This window comes from Onychostoma macrolepis, chromosome 06 (assembly GCF_012432095.1).
Source record: "Onychostoma macrolepis isolate SWU-2019 chromosome 06, ASM1243209v1, whole genome shotgun sequence".
Lineage (NCBI taxonomy): Eukaryota > Metazoa > Chordata > Actinopteri > Cypriniformes > Cyprinidae > Onychostoma > Onychostoma macrolepis.
In genome coordinates this window covers 18546728-18564726 of record NC_081160.1, presented here as the reverse complement: position 1 = coordinate 18564726, position 17999 = coordinate 18546728, and the positions used below count along the sequence as shown (strand labels likewise).

The 17999-nt window shown below is 36.1% G+C and overlaps 1 protein-coding gene across 6 annotated transcripts in view; it reads left to right on the top strand.

The window, feature by feature from the left end:
• The window catches only part of pde4ba (phosphodiesterase 4B, cAMP-specific a), a 156350-nt gene that overhangs the window by 108611 nt on the left and 29740 nt on the right, over positions 1-17999 (top strand). For all 6 annotated transcript variants that reach the window (XM_058780150.1, XM_058780152.1, XM_058780149.1 and 3 more), the window contains 4 exons: positions 5687-5881; positions 6942-6978; positions 7068-7138; positions 8679-8728. In XM_058780150.1, coding sequence (XP_058636133.1) covers positions 5687-5881; positions 6942-6978; positions 7068-7138; positions 8679-8728 — 353 coding nt within the window. The remainder of the gene's footprint in view (positions 1-5686; positions 5882-6941; positions 6979-7067; positions 7139-8678; positions 8729-17999) is intronic.

The following is a 17999-nucleotide window of genomic DNA, read 5'->3' as shown; positions in this document are numbered from 1 at the left end:
ATAATATTATTGTTTTTTTTATACTGTTTTTTCATCAAGTAAATTCATAAGAAACTTCTTTAAAAAAATCTTACCTACCCCAAACTTTTGAACAGTGGTGTACAAAGGTTTTGAACTGAACACTTAAAATATACACATGCATAATATACAAAACATGTTAACTTACGAAATTATTTACCGTATATATGATTTGACATTTAAAAATGACTTTGATTTAAACGTGTGCATTCTGGTTGATTAAGTCATATTAAATAGTTTTTAGTTTAATTAAAAAAGTATTAAAATAGTGATCTGAACATACTGTACAGGTTAGAAAAAAGCAAATATATGACCCTGGACCACAAAACCAGTCATAAGTGTCAATTTTTTGAAATTGAGATTTATACATCATCTGAACGCTAAATAATAATAAGCTTTCCATTGATGTATGGGTTGACAATATCTGACAATATTTGGCCGAGATACAACTATTTGAAAATCTGGAATCTGAGGGTGCAAAAAAATCTAAATATTGAGAAAATCGCCTTTAAAGTGGTCCAAATGAAGTTCTTAGCAATGCCTATTACTAAACAAAAATGAAGTTTTTATACACTTACGGTAAGAAATTTACAAAATATCTTCATGGAACATGATATTTACTTAATATCCTAATGATTTTTGGCATAAAAGGAAAATCGATAATTTTGACCCATACAATGTATTTTTGGCTATTGCTATAAATATACCCCAACGACTGAAGACTGGTTTTGTGGTCCAGGGTCACATGTAAAGTTGACATTAGGACCAGGGAGTTAAGCAAGGCACCAGCGATTACTCCAGGGGGTGTTTCTCCTGCGATTAGTCTACTAAAGTTGGCACAAACAAACATTCTCTTGCATACCAACTGATTTCTTCAAAACAACCACGTCATCTTAAATGATCCCCAGAGTTGGGCATCTGTTTATTCTGAAATATGTCATGGAAAATCAGCAAGCATTCTGCATTTTTCAGTCTTGTAGAATGCCATTTAAAGCAGGGTCCACAGCCTTGAATCTTCTCACGGACCGACTCATATGAACTTCCCTCTCCTGTCTCTGAGTTTTTGATGCCAGAGTAGAATCCAGTGTAACTTGGAAGTCCTTAGAAGTCCCCTTCTTCCCCACAAACATGTGATCAAATCAAGCATTACAAAAGATCTGATGCCTGATAATGTAATTTAATTGCTCATATGTTACAGTGAAGTCTATTTTGTAATTTTGTCAAGCAGTTCCACTAACAGGCAGAGGAACTGAAAACGTATGTGAGACACAGAGACCTTTATGATTTGAAACCCATTATAACGTTTCTTTGTGTGAAGACGGACTATTGTTAGAGTGGTGGCGATTTAAGCAAAGCAGACAAGTAGAGGATGTCTTTTGGAGCTGCCCTACATGAACTATTGTTGTGCTGTGTATGTGTTACCAGACAGTGACTCAACAGCAGTCACAGGCTAATTAGATACTTACTGGAAACAACATTCTCTCCTTTTTGTTTCATGGTGAAAATATAAACACCAAACAATTCTATTTAGTCGCTGAAAAACATTTTCATTAGCTTAAAGCCATGTGATATTCTGTCTGCGCATTTATTACAAATCAAAACAAGTGAGGCAATCACGGAAAAATGTCAGATCTTAACTTTAAAACAACAAAGGGATCTTTGATGAAAATGGTCAACTCTGATGTCAAGTATTATTCTTGAAATTGTTGATGATAACCATTCATGTCACAATAAATATTTTGAGCAGTGTTGTTATAGCTAACTGAAACTATTTTTAAAATAGTTTTAAAAATAGTTTTAGTTAGCTATAACAACACTAAAAATATAAAAAATATATCAAATATATATTTATTTTTTCAGTAATTAAATTAAAGCTGAAATAAAATAAAACATAAATATTTATATTTAATAAAAAAAAAAAAAACTCTCTAAATTATACTAAAATTAAAAATGTTTTCCGGGCAAGTAATTGAAATAAATAAAAGTTTAAGTACTAAATTTACTAATACTAAAACTGAAATCAAAATAAATGAAAGGGGAAAAAAACTTAAACTAACAAACGTGCATAACAAAATAACTCAAACTGAAATTGAAATTAAAGTAAAAATTGCAACTATAAAAATAAAAGTATTTATGCCATGGTCTGTCTGAATACTGGATTCTGATTGGCTGGCAGGTGTTGATTAAATTCGTTGAACTGCACAGGTAGTTCCAGGTCAGTTTAATCACGTTCTATATTAATGCGCTTCCTATTAACATTGGTAACCATAGTAACATACAGTTACAGTTGAATAGTAATACAGACGAAAATAGCCGTCATTTTTATCGTTCCGGTGGTTCTTCGCCTCCACGTCGTGCATTCAAATCGTTTAATGCACAGCTAGCCGTTGATTATCCCTTACATAAGTAATACTAAAATAACACTGTTAATGAGCGATAGTGAACAAGCTTTAGAGTATTTTGTGACATTTTTGATTGTTCTTTGAGATGGACTATATGCTTGTGTACTCCTAAACACTGACATAATTAACATTTAGTAGATATCTAGTTCTGACTTAAAAGTTACAGTCTAGTCTTTCGCTTTTTGGAAACAAATCAAATATATTTGTGACTCATCCTGCACTATAGATTCTTGTCCAATCTTTAGAATGAGAAAATTATGGTTGATAGTTGTGATGTACAGTAAGTAAGTTTGTTGGGCTATTGAAAATTCCCAAACTTCCTGTTTCAATATATACATCATTACATCATGGGGTCTTTAAGTTGTGAGATGTCAACTTGGCCACTTTACGTGTTGTACTTAACTTGTACTTAACTTATCATGGTTAACTTCCTCCCAGTGTAAAACTACTATCACCCTTTACATGAACTCTGTAATTATAATGTCATGGGAATCAGAGATACTGGTTACAGCTGAGGTCAAAGGTATCGTTTCCTGGTATTTATTTTTATTAGTTTTTTTTCAGTCTTGACCTCTCCAGAGAGCTCAAATGACCCAGAGTGTATTCTGCTTTAGACACAACAGCTACTTCATGAAGTTGTCTGTCAGACTCACATTGAAAGTTTGTTACAAAGAATTTCCATTTACTATAATAAAGAAGTGTCACTGAGAATCATGTTCACACTGAAAAAACAACAACTGCCAGTCAGTCATTTTCCGTGCAAGTGTGTTGTCTGGCTTTGCGTCATCTGATTAGATTCATTTGTTTAGCATTTGATGTTGAGTCATCTGCGGTTTTTGCTTTATATCATAAAAGCCTTCTATATAATGGAAAAAAATGATCAAGCAGGCTGAATGTATATTGTAGGGAGAGAAATCACCAAAATTTAGGCCTGTTTCACATGGTATTTTGTAAGCAGTGTCATTTACTGGTTTATCACACCCTTCCTGGATGTTCACACTTAAGCAGTGTAGCATAAACATTATAGAATTAAGTTTTGTTATAACTATTTTATCATTATGGGTGTTATTCATTATAGAAAGTAATGAATGTAGAAACCCCAAAAATCCCTTTATTGTCTGTATAGAGCTGCGACAGCAGACATTTGCTGTTTTTTATTTATGTGTTGCTTGTGCATGCAGTCAAACGAGCATTGCGGCCACATCAGAAAATGTTTGTGGTTTTCCTTATTCTTAGTGCAGTGTCTCACTCCTCATATCTGACTGATGATCTCATTTATCAAATATTTCGTTTTGTTGCTTTCAGTTGTATTGTACTTTGTGTGACATTAACAGGATTATTAAAAATAATCATTTAAATAGCATTCTTCATAATGCATGACACGAAACAACTGCAACTGAAACCAGAAGAACAAATATCCACAAGCTACACTGCAAACAGAAATACAGAGACAAAAACTACACTAGACAGGAACATTTGCAAGAAAATGAGGGATGAATTGATTGTGGTCACAAGACAAAGGCACACTGCTTAAACACTTCAGTTAGACCAAGTAAACAGATGCATTTATAATTGAGTTTTGAAGATTAAATTCCGCAGAGATGCCGGGGTTAGGGAATTCCAGTAGAGGCTTTGTCGATTTATTGTTCAAGGAGGACAATCTGAACTTCTGGACTTATTTTTGATGGAATTATGTACCTAGAGTATAAAACAGCTGTGCAGGCTATGTTACTTACTTATGTTATTTCCCAACAATTATCCATAAATTCAGATCTCTTTTGTATCAAATCTTGGGTTAATATTCTTATTTACATATTTGAGGTGTCAGTATCATAGACTGATTAAACACAGCACACAACCTGTTTATATAACGACTTTTACTGTACAATCTAGCTTGTCCTGAATACATTTTCCCAGACCATGGCTGCAAGAAATGTGCTTACCCATTTTTAAAGATGCAAGTGTGAAATGTTGCTTTGCTGGGTTTAAAAAGACGATAAAACGGGGTTAAGTGCAGCGTGAAAACACACAAATGCTATTGATGGTTGTTGTTAATGGCAGGCTAACAGGAAAAAGGGGCACAATAGGAGGATGTTGATTCAGTGTTAGCTGTTAGTTGTCAGACGCCGGACCTCCGCGTGGATCAGGCCACTCAGCAACATCTCAATAACTCTCACTATCATTGGAGAAATATTCATATTCTGTGTGTGTGTGTGTGGTTTGTATGGTATGTAGTAAATTTCCATTGGTCAACAGCAGCAAAACAAGGAACTGGTTTTGAATGGTTCTCCTATTCCCTAGTTTACTTTAAAACTTGTTTTTTTTTTTTTTACTTTGAGACTCTCCAGTGTTTGGAGCAACAGCGAAAGGTCACCAAACCTCTGGCGTTCTGAGTGTAAAGACCATCGCTACTTCCTCCCTGTTAGCTCTGAAATCACAAGCACATCTGAACCGAACACAAGCTTCTTTTGAAACTGTTTATTTGACTTGAACGTAATGTGTTTCCCCTTGCTTCTCTTCTTTTTGATGTGGGCTGAGACCATCTCCACTATGTTTCCTTATGGTTTGGAAAGATGAGACGAGCTTCCGCCCCGAGTGCTGGGAATCTTTGAGACTTTCCAGAGCTCTCCGGTCCCAGGGGACAGCTTGTGTATTTCTCCTGAAATTTTCATTAAGCTATATTTAACTTTGAATCTTGATGATGGCCAAGGTGGAATTAACGGTCTTAGTCTTCAGTAAGAGAAAAGTGTATTAAGTAATAGAAATAATATGTGACCCTGGACGACAAAACCAGTCTTAAGTGTAAATTTTTCAAAATTGAGATTTATACATCAAATGAAAGCTGAATAAATAAGCTTTCAATTGAGGTATGGGTTGTTATGATACAACTATTTGAAAATCTGGAATCTGAGGGTGCAAGAAAATCAAAATATTGAGAAAATCCCCTTTAAAGTTGTCCAAATGAAGTTCTTAGCCATGCATATTACTAATCAAAAATTAAGTTTTGATGCATTTACAGTAAGACATTTACAAAATATCTTCATGGAACATGATCTTTATTTAAGATCCTAATGATTTTTGGCATAAAAGAAAAATGGATAATTTTGACCCATACAATGTATTTTTGGCTATTGCTACAAATATACCCCAGCGACTTAAGACTGGTTTTGTGGTCCAGGGTCACATATTGTGTATGTTAAAATGACAGCATTTAGGTGTATGCGTTCTTACCTTAATTCTAATGTACTGTTTTTGTGCCATTGCAGTTTCGATGTGGAAAATGGCCCGTCTGCAAGCTGTAGTCCTTTGGACCCCCAGGCCTCACCAGGTTCTGGCCTGGTTCTGCACACAAACTTTCCCGGCCACAACCAGCGGCGAGAGTCCTTCCTCTACCGCTCAGACAGTGACTATGACCTCTCACCAAAGTCGATGTCTCGAAATTCTTCTATCGCCTCAGAACTGTGAGTAAAGTTGTTTTAAATGTGTTAAGAGCTACTTTTGTGTATTAAACCTGTTGAAACAACAACATTTAGAACCAGCCTGAACTGGTTTGCTGGTTTTATATCAGCTAAGACCAGCAAACATTCCTAGGTTGGTTTAAGCTTTTTTAAGGGAAAAATGTGGCATTTTGTGGGTTTTTCCTGCACATTGCATCTGTTAAGGATGGATTTAGTAAGTTCAGTTACTTTACTTTTCTTTTGTACTTTTACAAACACTTTACTGTACTTTACTGAATCATCTTCGCTAATGAGCCAAGTTACTGGGAAAGCACTTTAATTTATTTGTCACCACAACTAAACCATCCAGCATCTGGTAATCTGAGGACTTTGAAGTTGTTTAATATGCCTCTTTTTTCATCAACGCTAGTATTTCTGTTTCCAAACATTTCTGCGGGGTAAAGGTGGAGGCGGGGCTGATTAGTGGAGTTGATTTATGCGCTGCTGCTCATGGCAGTGAGATTTGCATGCCAGAACGTATCTCAATCAAGGCCTTATTTCCCAAGCCTTCTGGCAGTAACTGCCTGGAATTATATAAGAACGCATTTTCCAGAGTCTTAGATGCCAAATATCTGTTGAACCCTGAGGAATGTGCTGGATTGTTCTTGGTAACCCATTTTTTGGTGGCATTTAGGGTACTGAAACTGAAAGGAGACTCATCTGACAATGAGTCTAATGCGTGAGGTAGTATTACTTATTGAAAACTAGATGTTTACCATGAAAAAAGGCAGGACGGGAATGTAGCCAGACCGAATAGGAGTTTGCTAAAACAATTAATAGCTATTTGGTTATTGGTTGCATTTCCAGTAGTCTGCATGGCGTAAGAGATGTCAGGCAGAAAAGGAAAATCATTTCAGAAAAAGAGCCGGTCTTAACCAGTATTCGCCATTGAAATATTCACAATAACATCTATTAAAAAAGTAAATAGGATCAATTTTGTTTTCATGTTGACTTTAAATTATAGTGTATGCTTTGTTTGAGTGTCAGTCGCTTAAGATGTTAATGTATTCTCACTTGATTACAGGCATGGGGATGACTTGATAGTCACACCTTTTGCTCAGGTAAACACATCAGTGTCATGTTTCTTTAAGGATTATGTTTCAGATGGACGTGTGCTTGGTTTTACCTCAACGTTTTTGTCTTTTTCTAGGTTCTAGCGAGCCTTCGAAGTGTCAGAAACAACTTTACTGTCTTGACCAACGTTCAGTGCACATCTAACAAGTAAGTATTATTGTAAACAGAAGCTGTACTTTCATCTAAACTTAAATAGACAATTCAAAAACACTAAATTCAAACTTTTTGTCTCTAAAAAATAACAGATTTTTAAAGGATTATTTCTATGTTCAAAAAAATAATAATTCTGTTGATTCTGTTGATTACGGTAATGTTTGCAATATTTTTGACTTGCCCCACAGTAAAAAAAATTTTTTTTTTAAATGTGCATGCAGTAATGGACTTGTCTGTGGGACAAGGTGTTATATTGGAATGCAAATTAAAAATTGAAAAATGTATTAGAAATTACACCACAAAATGTGTGATATAATCTCTTACCAGCCTGAAGAATAAAATCGCTTAACCTGAGGAAAGTTAAATCCAATCTTGTATCTCCTCGGACAATACAAAGCTGCTAAACCTTGTCACTTGCACACGATATCTGTAATGAAACCAGAGAGTAATATGATATAACTATCCACAAAATACTGTTTACATGGACCAAACTCCACCAACAGGGATGATGTCAGTAGCGCAGACCAAATAAAAGCTTGAAACAGTATTCTTAATGTTGCTAAAATGCCATTTTAGTCTTAAAAGCTCAAATAAAACACTTTTATTGTATGAATTGATTAATATGTTATGTGCTTCACATCTCTTGTATTTAAGCTGTAATTAAAATGTAAATTATTTAAAAAAAAAAAAGCTTCATAAAATGTAGTACAATATTAGTGTTCTTAATTTATTAAAAATAGTTGTAGTTATTATTATTCATTTAAAAAAATAAATATATAGACATTTTAATTATTTTGGGGTTTTTTACAGTCCACTCTGTTGTTTGTAAGACCAACCACAAGAGGGCAGTCTTTCCAATCAGTTGTTTTATGGACTCAGCCACCCATGCACACTGACATTTCACTAGAGCCATTTTCCACTTAACTTGTCACCAGTTTTCAAGATTTCAAATCCCCGCCAAAAATCACTTGCCTACAGAGAAGATTTCCACATGCCCCTAAATTCCATTTTTCCACCTGAGCAATGAGGGTAAACGGGGAAAAAGGTGTTTACTTGGTGTTATTCATGGAAGAACTATTTTGCCCTTCCAAATAACCATGGATCTACGTCAGGGCAACTATACCGCACTGTTAAGAGGCTTTTGTTGGGTTCTTCGCTAGTCTGTCCAAGGGCAACCCGGTTCAGATGAGCTTGCAGGGAAATTCTACGGAAGTATGTACGGAAAAGAAGACACACCCTGTGATATCATAATAATACGTCTGTATTAAAGAGGAGTGTCACATCAAATCCATGATGCACTTAAGAAGAAAATATATTGCAAAATGCACAGGCTTGAATAGAGCTTCTTTCATTCTTCTTTAATGTGGAAATATGCTCTTTGCTTTGACATTATGCATCCTTTTATAGTTAGAGATGACGCAAAGGAATGACACAGAAGTGTTTGAATTTTAGGGGTTTTCTGCTTGTGTCATAATTGTTTGTTTGTATTTATTCGACCACATTTTCAGCAATTCTTCAACATTTCCTCTTTCAGGAGGTCCCCCGTGTCCAACCAGCCCCCCATCACCAGAGTGTGCCTACCTGGTAAGATCTATAACTGCAAAAAGTATTAAAAATGAGGTCCAAAAGTCGTAGAGCACTAGTGAAAATCCTTGTATTTTTCAGAATTTTTAAATTACAAGTTATGCTAATATAGCAAAGTGATTTTAAGGAATAGTTCATCCAAAAATTTACATTTGCTGAAAATTTACTTATACCCTCAGGCCATCCAAGATGTAGTTAAGTTTGTTTCCTTATCGGAACAGATTTTTAGAAATTTAGCATTACATCACTTGCGCACCAATGGATCCTCTGTAGTGAATGGGTACCGTCAGAATGAGAGTTCAAACAGCTGATAATATAATCCAAAAATAATCCACATGATTCAAGTCCATCAAGTAACATCTTCTGAAGTGAAAATCTGTGTGAGAAACAAACACATCATTTTTTAAAACATTTTGTTTAACTTCAAACTGTTGCTGTGATCTAAAATACTGGTCCTTTATCCCTAATATTGCTTTGTCCTATGATAAAAGTTGTATCATCTGAATCAGGAGAGAAATATGCACAGATCAAGCACTGTTTACAAGCAGAAACTGTCCGAAACAGTTCTAAACAAATATGTCTCTGAATTTTGATGTGAGAGGACAAGAGGCGATGGACTTTTTACCGAAGGAAGTGTTATTAAGGATTATGGACTGGCAAAAAGTTTAAAGTTAAAACGCCTTAATAATGGAACACGCAGCTTTTCGCTTTACAAGATGTTAATTGATGGACTGGAGTCATGTGTCGTTACTTGTGAATTATTGTGATGTTTTTATTAGCTACACAGACGTTTACAGTGCTTACACAGTGATTGAATGCTAAATTTGATTGTTTTGGTGAACTATTCCTTTAAGTATGAAGCGAGTGCAGAATTTCAAATACTGACTGTTGATTGTAATTCCTAAGATTTCTTATTAAATGTTTTATCCTAAAAGTGTGTCAAATCCTAGATATTTAGTTATTACTCTTTGGATTAAAGACATTTCCCATACTTTTAAAATAACTCCATCTTAAATGTTATTGTTGTGCTGTTTTTAAGTATATTTTTAATGATAGAGAGACCTCTTGTCATGCTACGTGACTGCCCACACCATTGCCCTCTTCTATCACTCATCTCCACCGCAGCTTCTGTTGATTGGCCCGGCAGTGTTGAAATGTTTAGTAGACTCACATACACACACATTCAAGCACAGTGCCCATATTAGTGGCTGTTTTGTCTAGTCGCACAGAACGTGTTAGACTATAGGAAAAGGCCCTGGCTGCTACGTGTTGGTCTCTCACATGCATGCACACCTGCCAAATACAATAACACAACGGACAAACAGGCCTGCCTCAGCAGAAGGCTTAGTATAACGGGTGGGAAAATTCCTCATAGTTCACCCTCTGTCCTTGAGGATGGCTCCCAGTGTGATATCAGAGAACACGCCAGACAGAGATTTCAGAAGAACTGTAATCTATGCTAACTAAACAGAACAAGGCCATTCACTGGAGCCTCTATTATACAGCCCAGACTGTTTTTTAGAAATGTCAAGAAAACCTTGGCGGAGTGAGGTCATTTCTGAAGGATAATATGAGAGAGATTGTTCACATTTAGAGGAGGAATAGAAGAAAGAGGCTGCATAAAAATGTCATCTTCAGCAAGATTTGTTTAATGAGATGCAAGAAGATTATGTAGTTGACTGTATTATTGTAACACAACCTTATGTATCAGATCAAGACTTTTTGTCTTGTTTAAATTATAACATTGTACTGTGAAAAAAAAACTAAAAAAAAACTAAGTAATAGACATAATTTTTGCAGTGTAAAAAAAATAATATAAGGTAGAGAAAAATGGGCTAATTTGTAACGGGCACATTGAGCCTTGGCACTCACTTGGAGGAGACAGGTTCAAATCTGGCTTGCGTCCTGATCACATTTTCTCTCCTCAAACAATTCCTATCTTGACAAATATCTTGACAAACAAATTTGTGTCATAAAAAAAATATATATGCTTGAAAGCATATGGAAAAGGTTGAACAAAGACTATAGATTGCTGGTGTTTGACCTGTACAGTTTGGTTTGGTGGTTGTAATTAGGATGCTGTAATCACAATCAATATGTTTCTATGAAAGAAGGAAAAATCGAATAGAGTGGAAGGGAAGGGATATAATATGTTGTCTGTGTGTCTATCGTTTATGTTCTTGTTTCAGGAGGAAAAAGTATAAAGGGCACAGGAGTTCAGTTCCATGTAACACTGAGTAGTTTCAGTAAAACACACTTGTAATGTCAATAATCAGGCCAAACAGCATTAAGTGTGGCCTACGGCAAAAGGGACCGTGTCTTCAATGCGTAATTTAGAAGAAAAGTGGTAAGTGGCATTATACTGAAGCAAAGAGCATGAGAAATGCAGTCAATAGGAGTTCCTGTCAGGTGCAGTGGGTTGTGATTGACGTCAGTCAGCTTGCATGCGGCTTTGTTGACTTCCTCTTAGACCAGGTGGACTGAGATTCACTTCCTGATGCTCTTCAGGCTTGATCGGCCTCTGATAAGTGCCTGCTATTATGCAGCCAGTAAAACGTCATACTTAGTCACCTCTTAGTAAGCCATTAATTTCGTTATGTTGAAAAAATGTGATTGTCATGCAGAATTAATGCATTTGTTTACAACATAAATGGCACTTTTTTTGGAGAGGTTTTGCATGGCTTCTTAAAACTTTTATGTTTCAGATAAATGATACAGTATAGTATGCTACTGTATGTAAAATATATTACAACAGTATTCAATAGAATTATAAGTGCCTGTGTGTTAATGTACTGTAAATTATTCTAGGTCTAATCTACTTTCAATCATATTTTTGTGATGCATAATAAGAAAAAAAGACTGCTGTCATTGTTTTCTTTTCAGTTTAGTCCCTTTATCTCTATTTAGAAAAAAAACCCTGCCACTGCAAAAGCATAGATACTTCCTCTTTTCCAAAATCTAGTACGCTGCCTACAGAGGCAATATTTTAAGGGTTCAAAAGGGCTTATTAAGGTTGTTCTATATTATGCTTCCTCCAGATACACCTTTTTTTTAGCCAAATTCTAGCAAGGCAGCATAACATGTCATTTTAACAGTTAAGGCAATCTTAAAATGTATTGCAATAAGCAACATAAAAAAAAAAAACCTTGATTCAGTACCAAAAAGTACCAAAAATAGCAAATATTTTTTCTTCTTCTTCTTTTTTTTTTTTTTTTTGCTAAAAGTGCTGTCAATGTTTTTATTGTTCATCAGATGACAAAAAATTGCTCTGAACGTGATTCCAACAATAACATTCTTTGGTTGCTTTGGTGTGGACTTCCCTATTCTCATACAATTAAAACGATTAGCAATAGTTTATAGTTATTGTTATATTTATAGTCCTTGGTGTGAACGGGCCTTCGGCGTAGCAACATGCTAATGTAAAACTCCATTAAATTAATAGCGAGTCTGGATTTTGTGGCACAAAGTTGCTTCCTGTGTAGAAAGTTCCAAATCGCTATTACTGTTAGAGGCTGTTCACACTTAGTGTTTTCTCTGCCCTGCTTCTATGTAAACATGCGGTAGATAGACGCGTTAACGCTCACACCTCGCATCTTATCTCTCATCTCGTGCATGACACCCACTTTAAAAACGTGGTATTTATTTTAAAATAAAGGAAACTTCAAAAAAAAAAAAAAAAACTTACAGGAACTCCACTGACCTTTTAAACACAAAAAAAGTTTTTTTGTGAATCACCAGTTAGAGTCTAGCGAGGCAGTTCACTACATATTGGAACAGAGAAAGTATCTATGTTTTTGCAATGACAAGGCTGTTTTTATTTATTTATGTTTTTTAAATGCAGATAGAGGGACTAATCTGACAGAAAACAATGACAGTAATCTCCATTCACAATGTAACCCCCCAATGCATGCAGAACTGTAGTGATGTAACCATAACCGAGACAATGAGACGGAGCCACTGACTTACTGCCTGCACCTAAACTGCCTCCTGTGTGTCATACAAACAGGGTCATTGGGCAGGAAGGAGAGCGCAGATTTTTCCTGTTTTTCCCATACCGCTGGAATCCTCCGGAACCCAGGAGGTGTTTTTCAGTGTGCGAGTGTTAATTCCTCGCACACACAGGTCGTGAGATGAACTTGTCTGTGGCTTAATGACCAAATGGGGAAAATAGGATGTAGACTGACAAATACCATTGTCTTCTCTTTCAACACGCACTGATGCGGACACACACGCGCTCATAATGTCTGCTGGATCAGGTGCCTTGTGGTTTGTTACACTGTATACAATGAGCTTAATATTGTACATTCCTTTTTGCATCCGCAGAATGAGTTTTTCCACATTGGTTTGTATGTGTTTGTAGGGTTCATTTATCCATGATTTGTGGTGTATGAGGAATTTGTTGTGATGGCCAGAATTGCCGGTACTATATGTTTTCAGTGTTTTTGTGAGCTCAGGAAAGTCACAGGTAAGACCGTACCATTCTTCATGCTGAAGAGAGCAGACATGTTAACGACTGCAGCGGTTAATCTGGGGTTAGGACAAGATAAGGAGGAGATTTGGATCTGGAGAACTGATCATAGATCAACATCTAGAGTATTTACAGAGAAGGCAGATTAGCCCTGGAGATTATTTTCTGGCTTGTGAGAGATACGTTTCAGAGAAGCATACAATAGCAGTGTTTGACTATAGTTTACTCTATGAGATTAATTCATGACTGACATCTCCGCACGTATTTCTATACGGAAAAAAACACCTCAGGCAAAACCAGTAGAAGGGTTCGTTGCACTTCGTTAGTATCATTGTTTCGCAAACTAAGGGAATGTGTTAGGTTCCTTATTCCCATCTTCCTTGCTCTTGGTGCTCAAGGACTTTCTGATAAAACTTTTACTTGCTATAGAGCATAATTCAGGGTGTGGAAGCACACAGTGAACTTGTATGCCTATAAACGTACTCATATTTTATTAATCCACCACATAATTTTAAATTAAGTAATTTTTTTTCATTAAAACATTTGGTCCCACTTTATATTAAGTGGCCTTAACTGTGTACTTACATCAAAAAATAAGTACAATATGCTTATTGTGTTCATATTGTATTGCAAAACACTTTTGCTGCTATTGAGGTGGGATACGGTTTAGTGAGCATGGGTAGGTTTAAGGGATGGGTCAACAGTGTAATTAGAAATTAATTACATATGTAATTACATGTGAGTATTTTTTAAAAATGTGCAATGTAAAAACATCTATGTACACAATAATTGCATTGTACCAAATGATTCATTTAAATGTAAGTGCATAGTAGTTAAGGCCACAAGGTCCCAAGTGGGACCAGACATTTTCTGGTGTATTAGCATTAAAAATAATCAGATAATCTGACATATCATGACACATCGTCTAATCATCACTCAAAACATTTACTTTAAAACATTTATGCATATTCGGTACTTCAGAAGATTCAGGAATACAGGAATTTATGAAACAAAGCACATGTGAAACACTTTTATGGGGACTTTTATGAAGTCTTTTGATGATGGTGAATGTTTCATGACTCTTGTAAGATGTTGTGCCAGCCTAATGAAATGATAAACAGGGGGTAATGCGCAAATGAACTTCATGGCCGTTTCCTTATCACATCCTAGCTAGCCTGCGCATTCACACGCATGCAGTTATAAGGTCAGCTTACTGTTACCTCTGTAAAACATAAATATGTCTGTAAGATTAGGGAGATGAGGACCCGCAGAAAAGTGCTGTCTGCAGCACGTAGAAGAAGCCACAATGACTGACAGCTGTAATGTGTTCACAGAGTACCTAGAGAAGGACAGTGCAAGGTTCTTATCAGCTGGCTGGCCTAGTGTGGGGTCGAGCTGGCTGACTTTCCCCACTTAAGTCAAAACTAAGCCCTTTAAAACATCTGAGTGCAATGAAATGGCATGTTATTAAACATCTCTTTTATTTCCGAAAGGACAAACAGTCCAACCAAGCTTGTCAATAAGAAAATTATTTAATTAGTCTTTACTTCACTTCAAAGTTTTCTTATCTGTCATAACCTGACAAAAGTGATTCTGTTTGTTTGCTTAGCCGTTTTGGAATCCACGGCTTTCTCAGCAGCCAGATCCACCCAAACATGGTGCCAGGAAGCTCTGGTCAAGGGCACCTTGACCAGCGTGCAATTAATTTTAATCTGAAATGATACCAGTGTGCGATTCACCCTGAAAGTGCTACCAAACAATGTTGCCATGGTGATCATTTCCTGCCATTGCTCTGTTACAGTATCTACTACATGAGCTAGATATAGTGACACTTCCAGTCACAGGACTAGTCAGGGTGCACAGTTTTAGGCTGTCCATGTTTGTTTGTGCTAGACTTGCTGAGCAGTCACTCCTATGTCCAGTAACTATCCATTTCCTTTTCCCCAGGGGAAATTCTTTCTTTTCCATGATGCTCTTTTCTGTCACTTTTAGTAATGGTTGTCTAGGTCTATATTTAGGGTGAATTCTTCATTGAAGTGTCACCATTACAGAACCAGTTACTCATAGTAGCCCCCACATTTTCGGACTGCATTGTTACTTTGAGTAATATTGTCTATGTAAAAAGTGATCTTGATTTAGATCATTTTATAGTAGGTCCCTCAGTTGCTATGTACATTGTAGTAGTGCATATTGCACCATATCATGAACATTTTTTTTTTTTTTTTTTTGTCATGTTATTTTAAGGTGGAAATCTCACTATTTGCAAACCATTAACTTTTGCTTCAATAAACTCCTAATTTGCTGCTTATTAATAGTTAGTAAGGTAGTTGTTAAGTTTAGGTATTGGGTAGGATTAGGGATGTAGAATATGGTCATGCAGAATATGTGCTTTATAAACAGCCAATATGTTACTAATAGGCATCCTAATAAGCAACTAGTTAATAGTGAGAATTGGTCCTAATGCTAATTTTTACAATATTTTTTGCTATCTTCTACATAATGTGTCCCCATGTCATCGTGTTTTTTTTTTTTTTTTACTTATACAAAAGTTTGCTCATTTTTTACGTTTCTTTGCATAGAAACATCGGTAACACTTTAGAATAGGGAACACTTATATACTATTAACTACGACTTTTCCCTCAATAAACTCCTAATTTGCTGCTTATTAATAGTTAGTAATGTAGTTGTTAAGTTTAGGTATTGGGTAGGATTAGGGATGTAGAATAAGGTCATGCAGAATAAGGCATTAATATGTGCTTAATTACTACTAATAAATGGCTAATATTCCATTAATATGCATGCTAATTAGCAACTAGTTAAGAGACCCTAAAATAAAGTGTTACCGAAACATCATCTAAATGAATAACAAGATGAACGAGTATCGGTGTGAAAATAAATCTCATTCACAATGCAGAATACACTATAGAACGTGTATTTCTCACAGTAACAATGTTTTCTCCATCTTGCTAATGCTTGATGACATGCACATTTACAAAGTTATTTTTTCACGTTTTTCCAAAAATCAACCATTTTCATTATAAAAGGGATGGTTCTGGTCATTTTTCTCACTCCAGGTCACTGTCAGTGTGAACTGACTTCAGATGTATTGAGAGGGAGAAGTGGCCTGGGAATGCTTTCTGGGAAAACCCTTGAAGTTCTCGCCTCAGCGCTCTTGTGCGCTCAAAGTATTGAATATGTGTGCAGGTTGTTCACGTGCCACACGTCCAAGCTTAACCCACAACTCAAGCTTTGATCCGTGATGCTTACGTCAGTAGCAAGCTATTCATGCTGAACCTGAATCAGCTTCATTTTCTATGTTTTTATAATAAAGTGGAAAAGATCAGAGTGTGGCTCATCTAAATCTGATTTTGCGTCAGAGCTTGAGGAATGGCTTGCTTGTTTGGGTTTAATGGTTTAGATTAGGATTGACAGGGTGAAATGTGATCTCAGATCAAAATGTTGTGGGTAGCATTCTCGCTGAAGTTATTTCCTCAGCAGGGGTTTTGTTGGCTAATGATTTTAGCGTTAACGGCTTTAGCTTCAACAAAACACTCAAACTCCCCATCTGGTATTATCTGGCAGGGCTGTTTTTGGAGGTTGTTTTCACTGGATATCACAATGGTGGTCTTTATAGTGGTCCACCCAAGGGAGCGACAACCTGCGTCAGTGTCATCGTCACGGCTATTGGGGTCATGCTTCAGAATGGCATGAGAGGTAATGCCTCACGTGTAAAACCGCAGGTTCAGCTTGCGCATGAGTGGAAATATTGTGAATTCAAATGGGACTTTGGAAACTGAGCGGCCACAAATATTTTGGCTAATTCCTCTGTTATCTGGAGGCATGAACTCGGATTTCCCTTCCATATTAACAGAAATTTTATGAGAGTATATTATTAATTCTTTTTTTCTCCATTGATTTGCCAATGCTACATGAATAAAGTTCATCTCACAGCTTGATGGAAGACAAGAGCACCCAGGGTGTAGGAGGTGAAGATTATGAAAAGCTCCAAACAATGAGCTTTGTATTTCCACTTGCTTGCTCATTTACCGCAGGAAAGACCATAAGAAGACATTTTATGGTTATGACCAGGAAGAAAGACAGACTCTTCCTGTTTGTTCTGCACGGATATGCAAAAACACGCATACCTGGTTAGCTCTGTTGTTTTACATCCCTATTTCCATAAAAAAGATGCAGGATCCATCCATTAGCATGTGCGTCATTACTTATGTGTTTGTGCATGATATTTGTTTAGTTGGAGCATGCAATATTGCTTGGCATGCAATGGGGTCCAAACATCTGAGATCAAATTGAAGATTTTTATTTATTTATTTTTATTTTTAAGCATGGCAGTGCACATTAATAAACATCTGTGATCCCTGGACAGAATCTGGAATGTAATTTAAACCGTAAAATACAATTTTAAGATTTTGAGCATTAAAAAAATAGATTAAAAAGAGAGAAATTTCTTGACAGAAATTGCAAAAAAAAAATCTTTATAATTTTGTACTATGTATAGGTCACTAATCAAATAAATTTTTGCAAAAATCAAATCAAATAATAAAAGTGACTTTTGGACCAAACCGTATAAACCGTTGAATCTACCAGAACTCCTCGGCCATATTCATTCCAGGAGAGGAATTACAAACTTAGTAGTAGAAACCTCTTTTTTGAAAACAACATGGTACCTCTGGTCAAATCATTTCCATTCATCATCTACCTCAGGCTCGGGTGCCATAGCAACCGCTCTAGCAACAGCCCACCCAAACAGGCAGGGTCTGGCAATAAAGTGGGAAAACGTCAACA